Genomic DNA, 20,413 nt, shown 5'->3' with positions numbered 1-20,413 from the left:
GAGACAAAGTGACAGACCAACTGTTAACACATGGTGAGGGCAGAGCTGACAAAATCTACCCACTCCCTATTCCATTTATGTCAACAACTGTCCACTCAAGGAGAGAAGAAACTCTGGGCAACTCTGTCTTTCCCTGCTGCTGCTTCTGGCCTCATTAGGCTTAATGATCTTCTATCCTTCACTCATTTAAATAAAGGACGTGCTTCACATAAGGGAAGAGGGTCTGCAGAGGACATTATTAGCCTTTGAAGCTATTATGATCATTTCTAAGAAAAATTTGTTCCGTGGCTGAGTCCTTGGGATCTGGTGGTTGACAATAATCTGCCCTGAGTTCTAAAATAGAATGAAAGTGCCTGAAGATCATGAGTAGAAGCCTGACCATACACATCTCTTCCATGGAAAATGCCTCTCTCGAGACAAGAAATCATTTGCAGTAACAACTTACTGCCTCAGACATAGTTCTGCCACTATCTCTGTGCACCAAAAACACCAATTATAAGCCACAGAAACAGCCTCCCTTCTACCACCTGCTGCTGTCTTTCAATCCCCCATACCTCACCATAGCATTGCTCAATAATTGGAGCTAATTTAACAGTCAGTATCTTGCATAAAAGTGAATTATATCTGCACTTTGTTTCAGTGCTTGGAAGGAAACTTCATTTATCTTTCTGTAATAATCCATTAGAGATGGTTTTATGGGCACATGCATGGTATAGTATGTTGTATGTGTGTGGTATATGATACATGTATGTGCATGGTATGTCATGATGTGTGTACTGTCTGGCATGATGTATGCATGGGTGTGGTGTGGTATGCTATGTGTGTATTTCCTGGTGTGGTATGATATATGTATGTGAGGTAGTATAATGTGTGTGGTATAGTATGTTGTCTATGGGTAGGGTGTGGTACATCATGTGTATGTGTGTCCTCTGGTATTTTCTGTGTGCGTATGTGCTATGGTGTGCTGTAGGTACGTGCGTGGTGTGGCTTGATAGTATGTAAGGCTTTGTATGGTATGTTTTGTGCATGTGTGCTGAATGGTATGATATCTATGTTCTTGGTGTGGTATGTGTATGCGCATGTGCATTTTTCAAGGAGTAGTAGGAGACAGAGATACGGGAAGATGATTAGAGTAATGACATCAATAAAATTGATGATCGGCCATTTTTTTCTATGGTCTTTATCTTTTAAAAATTATCACGGTGAGGTTTCTCTGAACACCTTGATCCCTAGCCCAGAGTTACACAAATGCCTAATTAAATGAGACTGAGATAGAGGGATTGATTATTCCTTGGTCATCCTTCACTCTCCTGGACACCAAGTCTTCTCCCTTAGCAGTTATAATATAGTTTTTCTGCTTGGAGAAATGCTGGCATGATCCTATGTCTATTTCACTCAAAAGCTGACTCACTGACTAAAAAATTCAGTCCCGAGCTCTGGACACACCAAGAAAAGGCCAAGTCATCAGCTCGATCACAGGAAACTCCACTTAGCCAACCATGGAGAGCTTTGGCTATGTAACAGGTAGTGCCAATCAAGGAGAGGCCACACTTCCAAGTAGGCGTCATCACCACAAGCAACTTAAGGAGAATTAGCACAGGAATGATGGGAGGAGAGACATCATGAATAAAACATTAAAATATTATTCTAGACCATGAACCAAAAACTGAGGTCCAGCACACCAAATTCAGGCAAGGAGCATGAAATTTACTTAAACTTCTCCATTTCTATTTGGTTTGGACAGTCCTGTGTTATCACAGTTTTGCTGTTGTTGGTATTGTGTCAACACTTTCAAGACAGTCTTCAATCTCCAACACTTGTAAATGAACTGTAAACCTTATAAATGGAATTTAACATTCAAATCCAGGACCCTGAGCTCATAGGAAAGCCAGGGGAAAGACAAAGTTACAGACTTTTTTTTTTTTTTTTTGGTTTGATCTGAAATTATGCTAGAATTTGGCACATCAAATTAAAACTCTATTTGTTCCCTGGAGAGATTCCCAAATGTTGGTTGAAAATGAGAGATGATTAGGCTCTTTAGAAATGTTTCTGTTGATGATAAATGTAGTTCAAGAACAAATATTTCAAGATTATCAGATGTAGGCAAATTTGCATCATTCAGATAATTAAAGAATGTGTGTTTGGGGTCTGCCCACCTCAAAGTGCCACTTTTCTATATACAACGTGATACTTCCTTGGTATTTAACTCACTTCACAGTTTCTAGATAAGGAGAAGGAGGATGTCACGATGTGCATGAAAATAGGCTTCTGGTTCTCATTTATTAGTAAACAGCATGCTCTTTATTTGAGGACCCTTGGTGATCATCATGAAACCCTGACTAGGTTGGTGGACTCTGCCCCATGGCAAGTGAGGCCCTGGTATTGAACAGACAGGGCTTGGCTGTCAAGATTCCAACTCCACAGGTGGGACCCAGCCAAGGAAGTGTGAGAAGGAGCCAGGTGGCAGAAACCCCACACTTACATCTTCCGGGCTCTGATTAGACATTTCTGGGTTCCATAATCAGCGTCTCAGCATCCAGCACACCAGAGAGTCATGCACATACACTAGCTGTTCCACAATGTTTTAGTTGTCTGTGGTCACATAGTTTTTTTCCCCCCTGGGAATCAGGCAAGAATGTCACCAACAGGGAACTGACTGGGTTTCAGGTAACAGCTTTGTGTTTGTTTTATTTTTCATTTTTCTAACTTAACTATTTTCATATACAGCAAGAAGATGCACTGATGTGTGAAGGCTTTCAGCTATATGTGCAAGGATATGAGTTTGTCTAGCCATCAGCTGTTAAACCATCAGCAGTCAAAATTCAGCAAGTTTTCTGGAGCTCTTATAACCTTTTCTCCTTACATTGTTCATTTTTCTGCAGCCATTCAGTTGGTTGCAGGCTTTCACTAAAGGTATCACCACTGGCTCATGTTGGTCACCAAAGGTTGGCCTAACTTTCCTGGAGGTAGCTTTTCTCACCCTGGTCCATGACATAACTTGAGAATGGCACACACATCTTCAGAAAACCCTCTTGGAACCCCCATCAAGTAAACTAGCAAAAACCCTTACCTTCAAATAAAAAAAAATACTAAATCCATGAAATCACTTAAGCCACCCTTCCAAAGAAAGGGAGACTAAAAATGTTTTATGCAGCAACCTCTAAGAAACTCATTTTGTGGGATGTTTCACATTCCAGTTCATGGTTTATTCCCCCATATATTCCCGCTAGTAATATCATCCAGATGTGACAAAGAAGTCTGTGCAGAACTGTAAAAATTATAAGCATATTCTGTAATCCCAAAGCATTGTAAAGTCACAGCTTGGTTTTCTTTCCTTCTTTATAAAAATAAAAAGATTCAAAACAATTTCCAAGTTGGCAGAATGTTCTTGGTGTATCACCTGATCACTTCAGAAAACCCTCTGTTGGCCCAAAGGGCTCAAGAGATTAAAAATGTAAATCTCAACTCTACCTTTGATAAATTATAGGGAACTTAGAATGGTCTACTTGCTAGCATGTATTTAAGTCCATAAATTTTTCTCTTTTAATGTTTCAAGTCTTAATATCTGAGATCTCAGAAGCATGCATTCATATGTGCTTATGAGAGTGTATAAGTTCAAAATACTGAATTGAAAAGCTTCATAAATCTCTGATCTCTCTCTCTCTCTCTCTCTCTCTCTCTCTCTCTCTCTCTCTAGGGTATAGTTCAGTATAGACGTCTCATGGTAAGCTGGACATACAATTTGGGGTCAGAATGACCTGGATTTATTCCTGGTGATTTAAAGCCCCCAGGACTCAGTTTTGTCATCTGTGTAGTGGGCATAAAAATAAAGATTCTTAGGAGAACAGGAATTGGCATATGCATAAGGTGACTAGCAAATAGTATGTGCTCAGCAAGTGTTTGGTTCCTTATCTCCTCTTGAATTTATAAAATAAAAAGGGCTATAATAGATTGTTGTTTCTTAAAGTGTGCTCCATGAGTGACATACACCCAAATCACCTGAGTGCCTACTTGCAAAATCAGAGTCAAATGCTGAGGTCTATCCCAGATCTAATGAGGTCAACTCTTTGCTGGGTGATGACCTAGAAAATAGTATTAAAATGACTTTTTTCTATATGCTAAGTTTGAAAACCAATTATATCACTACAGATCTATGGAACTAGAATCCACATTTCAACAAGATCTCCAAGTGCTCAGATGCCCAGAAAAGTTTTAGAAGCACTGGCCTAGGTAACTTTTATTCCTAGGTCTAAAATTGCATGATTTAAAAGCCTACATAACAATTCCAAATTTTCATCCATAGGCTTCCATGCTCAGCTGAGTAAATCCTCAGTAGAGGAGAAAAGAAAGGATATTTACCAGGCCTTCTCTCCTGGCCTTGCCTGGAGTTACTACAGAGCAACTTAAGTCTAATAAAGCAGAAGCACCGAGAGTGACATGGCACCCACTATAATACATTATTTGTCCACACACAGATTAAAGTAAAACCTATTTTCAACCTATGATGAAACTTGGAGTCATGCAGTGGCAAGAAGAGGGCTGGTCTCCTACAGTACTCAGGGCCTGGGGGACAGAGGAAAAGGGGAGAAAATAAGACACAGTTTGCAGGGATAGTCTCCATGAGTGTGGGTGGGCATAGCCCCTGGAGAAGTGACCCTAGCTCTGTGATGCTGCAGCTAGTCTTGGCCTCAATACCACAGGTCATGTACCACACCACACTCTCCCCTGTCCGCTCTAGATGAGAAAACTGAAGCCTATAGAGATCAAGTAACAGACTAGGACCACACAGGTCCCCAGGATCAGCTCCAGGCAGTCTCTGTAGCCCCCACCATCTTGATGCATTGGTTTTCCTACCATCTTATTACCATTTCAGCACATCAGATAACAACTCCACTGGAAAATTGGCTAGTATCATTTTTGTTTTCTTCACTGGTTTTTCACTTTTATAGTACTGTTTCACATCAATGTGAAGTTTTATAGAGACACATATTGTGTTTTGTTTTAAAGTTGAGTACAAAACTGGAATACTAAAGTGGCTGGAAAGGTATCTATGAGTAGCAGAAAATACTACCTAGAGGTATAAGGTGCCAGTCATTCAAGTCTAGACAGCATAGACAACAGTATAGAAACTGGAGCTAGGAATGTAGGCTCTGGAATCAAGTAGGTTTGAATTTGATCCTTGGCTCTTCCAGTTACTACCTCTATGGCCTTTGGCAAGGTGTCTGAATGTCTAAGAGGCTGTTAAATGGGAAGAACTATGCATTTACCTCCTAAATCCGAGATAGTGAGAGAATACATGTGAAGAACTCTGCACATCATCTGACCCAAAACAAATACACAACACTCAACTTGGGACTGAAAAGAGCTGAATTGTTTCACACCCTCTCCCCCAAGTTCATACTCTGCAGCCCCAAATCTGAGTACCTCAGAATATAATTGTATTTGGACGTTAGGCCTTAAGTGAACATGAAGCCATTAGAGTGAGGGCCCAATCCAGTATGACTGGTGTTCTTAGAACAGGAAGTGACACCAGGGGCTTGCACACACAGAGTGACAATCCTGTGGAAGGCAGCAAGTAGACAGACCTCTGCAAACATGGACAGAGGCCACAAAGAAACCAATGAGACCACCACTTTGATCTTGGACCTCCAGTCTCCAGAACTGTGAGAAAAGAGATTTTCATTGTTGAAGCCATCCAGCCTGTGATATTCATCATGGTAAACCGAGCTAACTAACACAGCAACTAAGATTATTATCCCCGTTGTAACACTAGCACCTGAGATGTAGGGAGTTCAGCTCTCTTGCCCAGGGCCATCATAAAGCAAGATTCAAGCCCACATCTATAAGGTTCCAAAGTCCCTGCTCTTTGCTCTAACATCAGACTGCCTCAAAGAGAAAGATGGAATTTCCAAATGCAGCTTCCAGGTTTTGGGGGATGTAGAGCAGGTATGCACTTGTGATAAAAGCAGAACACAGTACATGCCCAGAAGAGTACCGGGGAGCAGTGCTGAGTGTGCAGAGAAGGGCTCATTCATTGGCAGCAAGTTGCCTGGAAACTGAAGTCTCAGCCTTGCGCTCTTGGATGAGGACATTGTTCTACCATAACAACCCTGTGACTTGCAGCTAAGATGGTTGGACATATTTCATGTTGTTCTCAGCTGCCTGGGGATTAACTGCCCAAGTCTCTTGCAACTTCACTGTCCCAAGGGAAGGCCAGTAGGTTTACCCTCAGTGGCATGTTTTCCAAGCTGTCAAATACCTTGTAGAACTGAGTGGAGAATAATTAGAGCCCTTTGTTCAGCCACTAGCATAACAGCCTGTGCAGCTACAGGGTTTTAAACCATTACCAAATATTGAGTGGATGTTTTGGGTCTGAATCCATGAAAGGTGGTCCATCAGGACTCCAGTTGTCTGCTCACACTCCTATGATAAGGTCAAATGCAAAAAGCAGAGGTGTCCCTCAGCCTCCCTAAAGCTGTCCAATCCAGAGAAATGTAGAGGGTTTTTAATCACTGTTTTTACCTTTCCTTCTGCTCCTTCTAAAGAATTTCTGGCAACATTACCACTTAATAACCAGAAACCCTTCACTGCCTCTCCTATGGTGTAGATGAAAGAAAAATCTGGAAGTGCATACAAAAAGGAGAAATCTATAGCTTCTGTGTCATATAACAGACCACACTCCATCCTGTCCTCTCTAGATGAGACAGCTGACAACCAGAAAGCCAAAGGAATATGCCCAGGGCTGCACAGTGCAACAGCAGTGAAGAAAGTAAGAGGAGCTGGGTTCTCCGACCCCAAGTACAATGCTTCTTCAATACTCCTTAATTCTGCAGCCTGGACTCTTTCTTGGGTGCTGAAATGTTTGCAGCACAGACCTCCAAACCATAGCATATGCACTAACTCCTATCAGCCAGCTAGCAAAAGTTAGCCATAGCCATGTTTCACAGAGCACTCCCTTTGTGCTGTATTCCACGCTTAATGGTGTCCGTGGATGGTTTTCATTTATCCTCATACACCAAAAAGAGATAGGTTCTGTTAGTCTATTTTACCATGATGAACAGGAGACTTAGAGTGGCTAAATAACTTGCCCAGGATCTCCTGGCACATGATTGCTACTCCTTCTCCCTTTCACTGCTGTGCCTCCTCCTATCCTCAGTCCTAGTCAGGGGCCAGAAAGCCTTGAAAAAGCACAATACATGATCCCTACACTTGACAACCTTAGTTAGGACACAAGTAAGAAAATATTTATTGAGGGCCCAGGGCAAACCAGAGACTTTTCAGACACTTCGTGGACTATAGCAATGCTGCCTCAAGCTCAGGGTACTTCCTGCTCTAGGACTTTATGGCCCATGCTCCGTGTGCTTGAGCACAGCCCAAGAGGACAGATGCACCATGATGCACACACGAGCCAGATTGTGCTGGATGTGAGGGAGGGTGGAGGTGGGAGAAGTGCTTGGATATGTGACAGCCCCGCTTTCAGTTATTGATGGCACAACTTCAGCTCCCCACCATGGCTTGCATGGCAGTGTGGGATGGTAGAAAATGGAAGGGCTTCATGGAGACACAGATGTGTACTGAGTTTCAGTTCTGCTGTCTCCTGGCTATACAGCTATGGATAAGTTAGCCAACCCTTCAGTTTGGATCAGGAATCTCCTGAATAAGCCCATGTGGTAAAATCTTGGTCTCCAGGGTGGTGCTATTGTGAGGTTGTGGAACCAGATAAGAGATTGACAGAAGGATTATTCCTGAGGCCATAATGATCACTGAACTTCTCATCACTGAGGACTTAGGTCGATTGAGTGGCATCTGGGGCCACTGACAGGGGAGACTTAATGGAAGGTCCTTAGGTCATTAGGGACATGCCCCAGAGGAGATTTAGGACTCCAGGCTCTTCTTCTTTCTCTCTTTATTGCCTGGCCAAAGAATGAGCAGTTCTGCTCCTCCACACACTCCTGTTGAGATATGCTGCCTTGCTGTAGCCCAAAACAATGAAGTCAATCAATCATAAACTGGACCTCACAAAACTTTCAGCCTAAATAAACCTTTGCCCTTTATAAGTTAATATTGTCAGGTATTTTGTTATAGTGATGGAAAGCTGATTCACACTCCTCCTCAGCTTTAGAAATAGTTTTAATAATGGTTTTGTTGGCAAGACCATGTGACAGTTGAATCTGAGTACTGCTTAGTGAAGTGCTACCTTAAGTAGGTAGGAGATGTGATTGAATTATATGCTGAATATTTAAATTTTTAAAAAATTTATTACAGTAAAAGATACACTGCCACCAATGTCCTCAATTAATTCAAAATGTTCACCTTTCATGGTCATTTTGGCTTTGGCAAGGAACCAGAAGTCACATGATGCCAGATCTGGTGAATAAGGAGGATGAGGAGACATTGCAATGTTATTGAAAGCTTCCTTTTGATTGGATGACACTTAACAGCAGTACTCATTGTATATTTGACCATACCTCATAAAGATACTCATAAAACAAGGCTTCCAGAACTGTGTAAGAAAGTGATAAGAATGGGAAAAGTGTGTTTGAAGTGATGGGGAGTATTTTTAAAGGGGATTAATGGCAATGTATCTTTCACTGTAATAAATTTTAGAAAATTTAAATACACTATTTTGATCACATCTTGTTCATGGGATTTCTGGGGAAGTAATGTGAACCCTCCAAGCCTTACTTTCCTCATCTGTAAAGTGGGACAATTTAAAGATGGGGGCATATGCAGGGAGCTCATGACAATGGAGAAAAGCACATTCTCTGAGGTCAGAGACCCAGAGTTGAATCCTGATTCTGCCACCAGGTAGTGTTATGATTGCAGGTAAAGCCACTGATCTCCTTAAGTGTTGGTTCACATGTGTAGAACAACAGTACTAACTATAGTACCCTATCCAAAAGGGTGTTAGAAGAATCAAATAAGTTAACAGATAGAAAGTGTTCAAAACAGCACCTGGCATTCAGTGTGTTTGCTGGTGTTATTATCTCTCAGTATTATGTTACTGTGCAGATCTGAAGCACTCATTTAAAGCACAAAGAACTGCACAAAGTAGATGCTCAATAAACTTGTAGGTGTCTGTTGTTTCCGTGACTGGCATCTTTTTCTCTGTTTTCAGATAACAGAATTACTGTCTCCCGTGGGGAACCCATTCCCCAAGCAAGCAGGATGAACACATGACCCAAGCTTATTCAATCAGAGGATATTGTCACACTGGCAACAGCCAGTTGCTCAGATACAAGCCTGTGACTATACTCAGTAATCAGGGTCTTCCCTCAGTCCTTTTCCACCAGACAGGTGACAGAGTCACTCTTCACTGGGGTTGCAAAATTATAAGTTGTGAGTCTTGCTCTTTGGCTGCCCACCATGCCCTCTGTTCCAAGAAGAAGGGAGTGAGATGAAGTCCTAATGACGTCACCAAGTGCCCTGTACCAGTTGTCCCTGAAATTGTAATGACCACTGAACTTCTAAGTTACAGGAACTAATGGCTTTCCTGTTGAAGTTAAATTTTAATAGCATTTCTGATGAGTAAATTTTAGCGTTATGACCATAGCCTAGATGCTCAATAAATATCATTTCCTTTTCCTGTCACCACTCCAAGCGTGTCTTCCCATACTACCAATCCTTTCCAAAAGTATTATTTGGATAAACACTGACTATTCAGCAGTATTTGTGTATAAGTTTAATTAAAAAAATAAAGAAAAGTCAAGTCCAGAATGACTGCTTATCCCACACAACTCCCTACAGAGCCATCAGCTGCACCGAGCTCCATTGAGCCCTTCCTGGGAAATGGCTCGTTTCATCTATTGAGATGCAGTGCTCTTTTAAAACAGAGCCAGTGGCATATGTATACACACTCATGATTACACATTTATTGATTTCTAATTTGTACTCTGCTTACTTTCAAAAAGGCCCCGGAGTGGCTGACAAAATAAGACAAAGACATAATAGGGCCATTAAGAAAAATCAAAGAGCAAGCCCAAAGAGAAAAAGCAATTGCTGATTATAGCTCAAACCTGGGTTAATATAGTTGCTTCAATAAAAAAATTATATTTAGCTTGCAGCTTTCTGGCAGCCATTTAGAATGTGTCATGATAGGGCATGTGGAGAACTGGGCATCCTTATCAACAGCTCTGTACCCACACAGGAGCCAAGCTGGAGCAGGTCCCTAGGGGAGAGTTTACTGAATGAATGGATGAATCAGTGAATTAATGTACAAAAGAATGAATAAATGAATGAATGGTGGATAAAAGAATCAACTCTCTCTGAGAGCACTATTTATGTCCTTGGGCCTATATCATTCATGTATTTATGCTCATCCAACTATCATTGGCTGAATGTCTGAGTGCCAGTCTCTGTGCCTGACCAGGGATCCAGAGAGGAACAATTACAAAAATGAGCTGAGTATCATTCCTGGCTTCCCAGCTGCAGATCTCTGTTTTGAAGCTAAATCTCTGTGTAATTTGTCTCAATGCTCATTGCAACTCCTAGTCTTTTCAGGCCTCCCACAGAAAGGGGACCAGAAACTGAGCTTACAAAGATGGAAATTATACGAACAGCAATAGTTATCTTTGCCCTTCCACTTACCGAGGCCGTTAAGCCTAGAAAATGTACAGTCACACCAGTATCTCATTCAATACTTGCAACTCCTAAGTTCTCTGTTAGAAAGTAGAAATTAAGACATAACCCAGGGGTTTCCATGCCCCCGTTCTTGGTCCCCAGCATCCCAGAGACCTGTTAACACAACTTGAAATTTGTCCTCTTCCTGAATCAAGACCAGTCCTGTACAAACTAGGCATCACCTGATGGTCATATGAAGGATTCTAAGAGCAAGAAGCAACCCATTGCACCTCCTGCAGTAGTTGGAATCCTCAGACCCCTCCTATACAAAACCATCCAGCAGCTCCAGCCCCCCAGGTACCTCCCCTCTGCTTAGAAATGGATGCTGAGGCTCCAGATGAATAGCATACAGTCTTCAGCTCTTAGTTAAACAAGGGTTGAAAAAGGGCCAGTGCAGTGCCGGATGGAGAGATGGCTATTTAGCAAGCATTTAAGGCAAGAGCTATGACACTGGTCCTCTGTATCTGTGAATTCCACATCCACAGATTCAATCAATCACAAATTAGAAATATTCAGAAAGAAAAGCATCTTTATTGAACATATGCAGATTTTTTTTCTTACCATTGTCCCTAAACAATATGACATACAACCATTTACTCAGCATTTGTGGCAGGTTCTGTGCAAATTCTATGTCATTTTATAGAAGAGATTTGAGTACCTGTGGATTTTGTTATCCATGGGGGTCCTAGAAACAATTCCCTGTGGGTGCCTACAGGAAAGTGGAGGTTAAAGGCCAGGGTGGTTTCTGCTATGTCCATTTGGTACTGCATTTCTGGCTCTGCTAGACAGGCTGCTAAACTGAACTTCCTTGCCTATCCAGTGGATGCAGACTAGGGGTGATGTATCTTTGCATATTTTTAAAGAAGCCAGCTAGGTGGACCAAACAAGAAAAATGGTGTGCATGCCAAGAGACCTTGACAAAATACAAGAGGTAAGCAAGACCAATGCTCCACTGTAGCACCAGCCAGCCCTGATCTGTTCTTGTTCTAACAAAGTGCTCCTTAAAAATACATTGATGAACACAGCCCATGTGTGTGTGTGTGTGTGTGTGTGTGTGTGTTGCTAATGCAAAGCTCATTCCTAAGTATACACACTGATATGTGTTTCACACTTTCCAGTTTATTCCAGAGCCTGTATGCTTTGTTTGACTCACAAGTAGGTATTAAGCACAGCCATTGGGAGGAATGGTGTCCACAATACGAATACCTTCCCGATAATGTTAGAGTCTTCCCAGCCAGACTCACCACCTGACTTCTAAGCAGTCAGACACTGTGTCACTCCATTTAGAAAGTCAGGCCTTGGGCAACCTAGTTTACTCCATAATCTACAGCAGTCACTGACAGTAAGATTTCAGGTTCAAGATCATGGAGCTGTTCACTTTCAATAATTAGCACTTGCCAAGATCACCCACAAGACATAAATCATAGTTTCAACAACAACCTGTATCTCTATCTCTCAACCTTCTAAAGTCTCCAAGTGAATAAAAGCACAGAGTTATCTCCAGCTCTTCCCTCTGCACATTCTGGACCATTCTGGAAGGTCCAGGTGTTTCTTCCTTTTCCCACCAAATCACAGAACTCAAGACCCAGAGTTCTTGGTCTGGCAATAATGGGAAGCAAATAATGGGCAGGAATCTGTTCCAGCCAGCAAGGCATTGAGATTTAAATGCTTAATCCAAACCATACTGTCTGAGACCACTGGACGTCTCATGCAAATAAATTCACCCCAAAACACTCTTTAGGGAATTTCTCTTATGTAAATTCAAATGCAAATTAAATGCAAACCATCCCTGAAAGGAAACCATCCACTCTACACGTCAATAGTCTTCACTGGCCACTTAATACCACCAATCTCTGGATGAAGAAACAAGAAGTCACACCTGGAGATGTACAGAGGACACACCATTTCCATGACCTGCTCCACGTTTCCATGCTGGGGCCTGCCAGGGTCCACACAGCATGGGGCACCACACTAAGGGAACCATGTCCTTGTCAGTAAGGCACAAGGTAGAGAATGCAAGTCAACTCTACTTACAGTCTGGTGAGCTTCGGTGTGCTCTGGAAAAGCAATTCTGGAAGGACCTGGAGCTTATTTTTGTTCAGACGCCTATAGAGAAAAAGAAGAATGGAGAGATATCATTGGATCAGGTATATACATAAACACTGCTTCCATCAATGCATCCATCCATCCATCAACCGCATTAACCAACTCAATATTTCAATGTGGGATGTTCAACATGTGTAAAGCATATATCATTTGGGCAGAGCTTGCAGGCAAGCTAGAGATGTAAAGCTCAGATCAGACATAAGCATAAACACAATACATGTGCTGTGCTTCCCCTCCTGTGGTAGGAGTCTACTACAGACATCACTAATGGATTACAGTTAATCACAGAATGGATCTCAGACAAGACAAATAGAGAAAATGCCAAGGCTGATGACCATAGGTTGAGAGACCAGTGAGCCAGCTTTGCTCAGGGCTACATGATGACTTTCATGGGTCTTTGGCCTTTCAGCCTTTGTGGGCTGCTTTCTCCATAAGAAACTTTTACAGATTATATTTTACAACTGTGTTGTTATAAAAACAAATCCATTTATATTACATGATATTTATTTCAACCTAAAAGTTCATTTTCTCTTCTAATTTTCAAAGAAAAATTATTACAGGCAATATCGTAGGATATTATGTTTTGGATTTAGACTGTCCCCACAAAACCTCATGTGTTCAGAGACTGGGCTTTTGAAAGGTGACTGGATCACGGAGGCACTATACTCATCAGTGGATGAATCCACTAACAAGTTCAGCAGCTGATTGTACTGTTAGGAGGTGGGGCCTGGTTAGAAGTAGATCACTGTGGACATGCCTGAGAATACTATAGCTTTTCTTCAGTTCCTCCCTTTTCTCTATACTGCTGGATCACAATGATGTGTCCACCTTTCCACTGTGGCAGACCCTTCCACCGTGCTGCTTCTGTCTGCCAACTGTGGTCTGAAACTTCTGAAACTGGGAACCAAAATGAGTACCTTTATATTGTAGTCTTAGACATTTTGTCCCAGCAATGAGAAAAGTAACTAAGACATTACCCTTCAGCATTACCCCCACTGTGCCTGATGAAGTACTCTATCCTGGGTCAGGAACCAAAGTCTAGGCAAAGGATATGGCTTGATATGAAAGTCAGCCCAATAGGAATGGCCTGGGTTGGATGGTGGCCAACAGAACCAATCTGAGTCTCTTCTGAATGCTGAATACCCAAAGAGAAGGCCATCTGAGTTTCCAAGGGACACTGAGCCATTGTGATCTCTATGAAGGCTGCTTTCTTGAGGGAATTAGGAAGAGAGGAAGATGCTGTGCCTTGCTAGCTCCACGTCATTCTGTCTCAGCATCTATTCACAGCCTAATGAGTGAAAGCAATTCTCCCTTTTCACATGAATCCCCAAACCACTGTTTAAGGACATACCTCATAGATTCCTCAAAAAACTAGGATTAGTTGACCCAGCTATTTTCCTGCTGGGTATCTTCCCAAAATAATTAAAAGCATCATACCACAGGGATATATGCACACCCATGTTTTTAGTGGCACAGTTTGTAATAGCTAAATCTTGAAAACAGCCCAAATGCCCATCAACTGGTGACTGGATAAAGAAGATGTGGGGTTTTTTTTATACAATGGCATATTACTTAGCCATAAAGAATGATAAATTAGAGATATTTATAGCTAAATGGATGGACCTTGAGACCATACTCTTAAGTGAAATAAAGAGGATACACGTGTGTAAACATTGAATTGTATTTCTAGTGTGAGAAACTGAAAATATAAATGAGGACCACAATGTATAACTGATATTGTAAAGTAGGAAGAAAAGGTTCAAAGTGGGGAAGGGAGCTAGGGAGGGGTGTGGAGGAAAGGAAAGAAGGGAAAGAAAAAATCGAGAAAAGAAGGAAACAAAGCTTTTGTAAATAGAGAGGGGTGGAGGGGTGGAAGGGGAATGGGAAAAAACAAGAACCAAGAAACAGGTACAAATTCCCAATGATGAATGCAATCACAAAGTATGCCTAAAATGTACCAATAAAAAACGAATATCCCTCACAGACTCTAGAATCCTCTAGCATCGATTTTAGTACATGTGATGCTGAAGTGAGCACTCCTCTAGCACCAAAAAGCAGTTTATAGCTTAGGTGAATTTTTCCTCTGTGTTCACTCTCAGCAGATACAATTCCTGACATGTTGTTCCTCTTAGAACTCTTTTATCCCTTGTGTCAATGGGCAGAAACTTCAGTATGATCAGGGGACTAAAGGAGATCAAAATGGACTAAGCCTGGGAGAGAAGAACATTGAAGACACTATCTGATAAGCACCCTTTCAAAAAGGGCACAGTGTGGCCTGACAGAGCTCATGCATTGTACGGGTAGTTGTGTTCAGGAATGCTGTCTGGGAGGCTTCTGATTAGAGAGAGGCAAGGAATAAAGGTTGGAGAGTTGGGTGAGACAATCTCTCATTCCTTGCTCAACTCTGAGGGGGCACTGATTCCTGTATTAGTGCTCTTTTGTGATCTTAGAATTTAAAAAAACATTATAATAAAATTATGTAACATAAGATTTCCCATCTCCCACAGTTTGTACAGTTCTGTAATGCGGAGCAGATTTACCTTGTTGTACAATGATCTCCAGGACTTTCTCATCCTGCAAAACTGTAACTCCATACTTCTCAAACCACAATTCCCTACTTTCTCCTCTCACAGCCTGTGGCAGCTACCATTCTGCTTCTGTCTCCATGAACTCTTTTTCTGCCCTTTTGACCACTACTGGTGTCCTTTGTTCATACGCTAATGTCACAAAAAGGGAACCCAGGGAGGAAGAAGTGGAATCTAGCTCCTGGTTTAGAGCAGCACTCATGTGATCGATGCTGAGTCTCTTTGTAACAGGTGGAAGCCACTGGTCCTGGAGAAGGCATGGTGGTTTGGCATTAGCCAGGGCTGAGTTCAGGTCTAGCTGTGTCACACTCTTATTGTACAACCTTGAACAAGTTACCTAACCCTTTGAGCCTCAGGTTTCCAACTGCAAAATAACCCTACTTCTTTAGCTTAGAATATGTTTTAAGTGCATGTTTTATGGTACAGTGCATGTACAAGTGTTTAGCCCTGCAGTAAGGGCCTGGGAATAATAATCAGCATAATGATGACTGAGTCTTACCTGCATGTCAAACACTGTGCTAATGCTGCCCCAGCAGGACCTACACTGCAGTGGAGCCTGCGGCTGGTACTGTTATGATTCCTGTCTCTTACATAAGAAATTCAAAGCCCAAGGAGGTCCAGCACATTCCTGAGGCCACAGTGTTAGCAGGCAGCAGCTGCAGGATTCAGATACAGTCAGCCTGCTTCCAGAGCCCTGGTTCTGAACTACTATGGAACTAAAACTTTCAATAAATGACAGCTCCCTGCCCCTTTTCATTTCATCATTTTTCTTTGTTTCTTTTCATCCTGGGATGCCAACTCCTCCATCCTGACCCAGAAAATGACCCATCTCGGGTACACTGCCTTCCCTGAAGAGGCCTCTCTTGAAGGTCCCAGGACAAGAACTGTGTTTCTATATGGGTCTCTCTGGAACCAGCCTCTCTTGTCACGCTGTGTAAAGCCTGGTGAGAGTTACAGAGTTACATTCAGGCACCCAGTCTAGGCAAAATTTCGAAAATCTGGCCCGCCACTGTCTGCAGTGCATAGGGTGGTTAGTGTGCTAAAAGGCCTAAACCAAAGTTAAATCTAAAAATAAAACAAACTTGGCTCTCAGGCTCCCGGAAGGGAAGGAATCACTTTCATTTCTTTGCCGGTATTTGTGGCCAGACAAAAATAAAAATGTAATCAAATCTAGCCAATTGTGCACTGCCTTCAATTGTGCTGTCTCATAAACCCTGAACGAGGATTTGGGGTGGCCAGGCTGGGCTCCAATTCTAAAAGCCTTGGGGTCTTTCCACTTTAGCTTGGGTGGGTCAAATGCTAGTTCTCTACATTAAGAGTTTGATACTCTAATTCCAGGTCACTCTAGCATTTACTGTCATTTAGTTAGTCGGCAGGCAGGGCCTGGAAAGTTCCCTGAAAAGTTGATGAAGGCTCCAAGGTGCATAAGGTACATTTCCCATGTGACTGCTATAAACTATAAACACAGCCTGTAAACAGGACAATGAATGGAACACAGTGTGCTGTTCTCCTGTGAGAGGAACAGGTAAGCTCTGGGCTAAAGACAGTGACTAGTGGTCAAGGGGCACTCATGCCACCTGCTGTTATGTTACCCTAGGTCTACAGGTAGAAATCTCTAGCCATAGTTCAAGCGGGTGAGCAGGACTGAATGAGACAAATGTGATGACAGAACTAAAGAAGTCATCAAATAGGATCAGGGCCAGGTCAACCACAAGATAAAGCCCACCAGGGATCCCCTCTCCCTTTAAGATCAAAAGTACTTCTTAGCTTTACTGCTAGCACAGAGGAGAACATCAAGGTCAAAACCTCACTGACTGCTAAGTTGCAAAGTCATATTTAAACTGTGAAGCTCTAAGAAACCAAAGCCTTGTTTTTGTGGGGCCACTGAAGACCCTCCTGGATATACATGGGTTTAAAAGACATAATTAGAAGTTTTTGTTACTTTGTTAAATTAATCCATTTAGTCAACCATTTTACTGTCCATCCAACTATCCATTTGTCTATCCATTCAACTGTCTATCCCTCTATTATTCATCGAGCTATCCATTCATCTATCCCTACACTCATTTATTTATCTTTCTAGTCACCATTTAGCCATACATCCTTCCATCTCTCCACTCCTGTTTAAATAAAAACATATCAAGATGGATAAGAGGCATCCCTTTCCTTTGAGAATATCATCTGCTTGTAGAAGATATAGATGTGAAAACAAAACCGTACCATGATCTTGTAAACAAAGGTGCTGTGGGATTATAGAGGAGGGGCAGCTACTCTACCCTGTTGCAAAGAGAGGAAGTTTGAATTTAGTTTAGGAGGATGAGTGATTCTTCAGGAGACATGGTCTGTGAGCTCTAGACTTACTATATGTGCATTCCCAAGGACAGCCAGGTGACTGAGGAGTGGAATATATCACTGGAGCATGGAGGTAACTTGAGAGCAAAAGTGACGAAGTTGAACCAGAAGACAGGCCGTATCATGAGGGGCCTTGTGGATCATGATAGAGGATTTGGCCTTGGCTTTTTATGGAGTGCAATAAGGAGCCATGGAAAGGGTCTGAACAAGGGAATGATCATCTGGTTTGAATTTGAGAAATGTCTCCCTAGTAACAATAGGTCTGGTTTGGAAGAAGGTGAAATTGGAAGCAAAGAGACCAGATCAGAGGGCTCCTGAGTAATCAGTGTGGCTCTGTGAGGACTTAGCTGAGGTCGTCAGTGGTAATGGAGTGTAAGAGAGAGATGTGAGGTACAATAAAAAAAGTTCTATGAGTGAATGCACGTGAGGGTTAAAGGAATTTCAGGAATAGGCATATTAAAAATAGACCCCAGACTCCAGCTTGGTTAGCTGATCATTTGAGGTAACCAACCATCAATGAAAGAAACAGAGAAGGGAGGAACACTATGCAGAAGTTGGTGTGTTTGATTTGGGATTTCTGTACTACTTAGGGTTCTCAAATAGCTTGTGACAACAAGTAGCTAGTATCACATTAAAAACATGAATCAAGCCCTGTACAAAGCACTGCATGTCTCACTGAATCCCCTTAGAAAGGGAACCGGTATTCCTAGTATCACTGAACAAGGACACAGGGGCCTAAGAAGGTTCAGGTCTTTGCCCAAAGTCAAATGCCACCATCATGATGGGGCTTTGAAGCCAGGTACGGTGATATCTCAGTTCATGAACTTAATTCTTTCCATGATTCTGGTTGCAAACCGAACTGGGTGAGAACTGAATCAAACTTCCCCATAAGGTCAACACTGAACCTAACCAATGAATTTGATTTAGTTCTTGTCCAGTTCAGTTTGCGACCAGAATCGTGGAAAAAATTAAGTTTGGGAACCAAAATGCCATTGGGTTAAACCTGTGTTTTTAATGACTATATATAATGATGATATTTTAATTAGCCCTTCAATATAAACTGTCTTTATCTGTCACCTAATATGTAGGTCTTATCACCCCATTAAATGCTAAAGTTTCTTCAGAGTGGGATCTACATCTAACACATTCCTTGTGTCCCAACAGTGGCCAACACAATGCCAGGCTCACAAGGCAGCTTCCAGAAGATAAGTTTCATGAATAAACCTAAAGGCAGGAATGGCCAACTTAGGCAGCCTGAGGAATCAGTGACCTCCCTGAGCTAGGTGAAGAGCCCCATCGGTGTGGAGGATGTAAGACCCCCAGAGACTCAGTTTGCAGACTCTTCTGCCTCACTTTGCAAGGCAAGCAGGGAGTAAGGCACACTGCTTGCCCTTACTAGCAACAGGACATGGCTGGGTCCTCTAGGGCCACTCATAGCACGTGAAGTCCTTTCCTTTTCTCAGGGAGGTGTAGAATATCCAGCTGCTCAGCTAGTGTTTGTGGGAGGGAGAAAGTCAAAGTGTGTGAACCTCCAAAGGTCACCAGGACTGTCTGCTTTAGTAATGAACTCAATCTGCTCCCCTCTCCCAGGGAAATTCTTAGCCAGCCTGGATTCCTTCCCCTTCTACTGGTACTTTCAGAAACACCCATGTGTCTACACAGCAAGAGTCAAAGTTGTTTTGTTATTCAGAACAGAAGCTTCACACCACCTGTAAGGGAGATTCAGAGAGGATTCTGACCAGGAAACCCCAAGGAAGACAGCAAGTTCTAGGGCAAGGGCAGATAGAGCCAGACCACAGAGGTCTCCAACTTGAGCTCAGAGTTAGCACCATTATCCAGGAGGCTGCACAAATGCCACCATATCAAGAGCAAGAAACTTCAGGGCAATGATGGACCAACCTTGAACTTATGTCCATGGTTTGGAAGCAAATTGACCTGAGCTTTTGCTTCCATAGCATTCAGCGTGTGCTCAATGACATTTAGGTTGGCTAATGCCAGGTTTAAAAATTGGTATTTTAAGTTTGCAACTTTCAAATGTCCTAACAGCAATTAAAAACCTTTATTTTTGACATTTCTAAGGGGAAAAAACTTTGTTGCCATAGTCTAAACTGCCCCTAAGCAGTTCTTTCTTCACTGAAGTTGTTATGAGAGCTCTTTAAAAAATAACTTAGATTATTTTAGGAACACAGCTATTATATAATAGCAAAACATGTATCTCACAGGATACCTGAGCAGGCTGAGTGGTTTAACATCTGAAAAGGGCTTTCCAGTCCTTCTCAAGGGCTCAATAAATGGTAGCTATTGCAGCTACTGTTATTTTCATTATCTTCAGCCCTAGATACCCAAGATCTCAGAACTACAGTTTTATTTCTCCTCCACTGATGATTATATTGGTCAGCAAAGCAGAAAGAAATGGACTCCCAGATCTCAGTGGTTAATACAATAAACACTTACCCACACTCACATAATGGCCTTGTACAATGCTGTTGAGAACTTGTGTCCTCCATAACTGTTATGCTGGGGGACAGAATGGGGAGGAAGCATACCAGCTCTTAACTCCTTTGGTCCAGTAATGATGTATATCACTTCTGCTCTCAGCTTATTGGCCAGAACTAGTCAGATGGAACAAACTTAACTACAAAGGAAGCTGGGAAATCTACAGGAACACTTGGATAGTTCACTTCACATTTAAAACAACTCTTGATTAACTTGAAAACAACTATTGATATAGTCATAATTTAAATAAGGAA

At 42.1% G+C, this 20,413-nt stretch overlaps 1 protein-coding gene across 1 annotated transcript in view; it reads right to left on the bottom strand.

Annotated features, from left to right (window-relative positions):
* Slit3 (slit guidance ligand 3) overlaps positions 1-20,413 on the bottom strand; it is a 606,864-nt gene that overhangs the window by 489,931 nt on the left and 96,520 nt on the right. The window contains exon 4 of the mRNA XM_004836404.3: positions 12,655-12,726. Within this exon, the coding sequence (XP_004836461.2) occupies positions 12,655-12,726 (72 nt within the window). The remainder of the gene's footprint in view (positions 1-12,654; positions 12,727-20,413) is intronic.

This window comes from Heterocephalus glaber, unplaced genomic scaffold (genome assembly GCF_053883595.1).
Source record: "Heterocephalus glaber isolate CG9 unplaced genomic scaffold, H.glaber_assembly_v1.0 deba00001606, whole genome shotgun sequence".
NCBI classification, from domain to species: Eukaryota; Metazoa; Chordata; class Mammalia; order Rodentia; family Bathyergidae; genus Heterocephalus; species Heterocephalus glaber.
The sequence above is the reverse complement of the archived record's forward strand: the minus strand, read 5'-3'. Positions and strand labels throughout refer to the sequence as shown.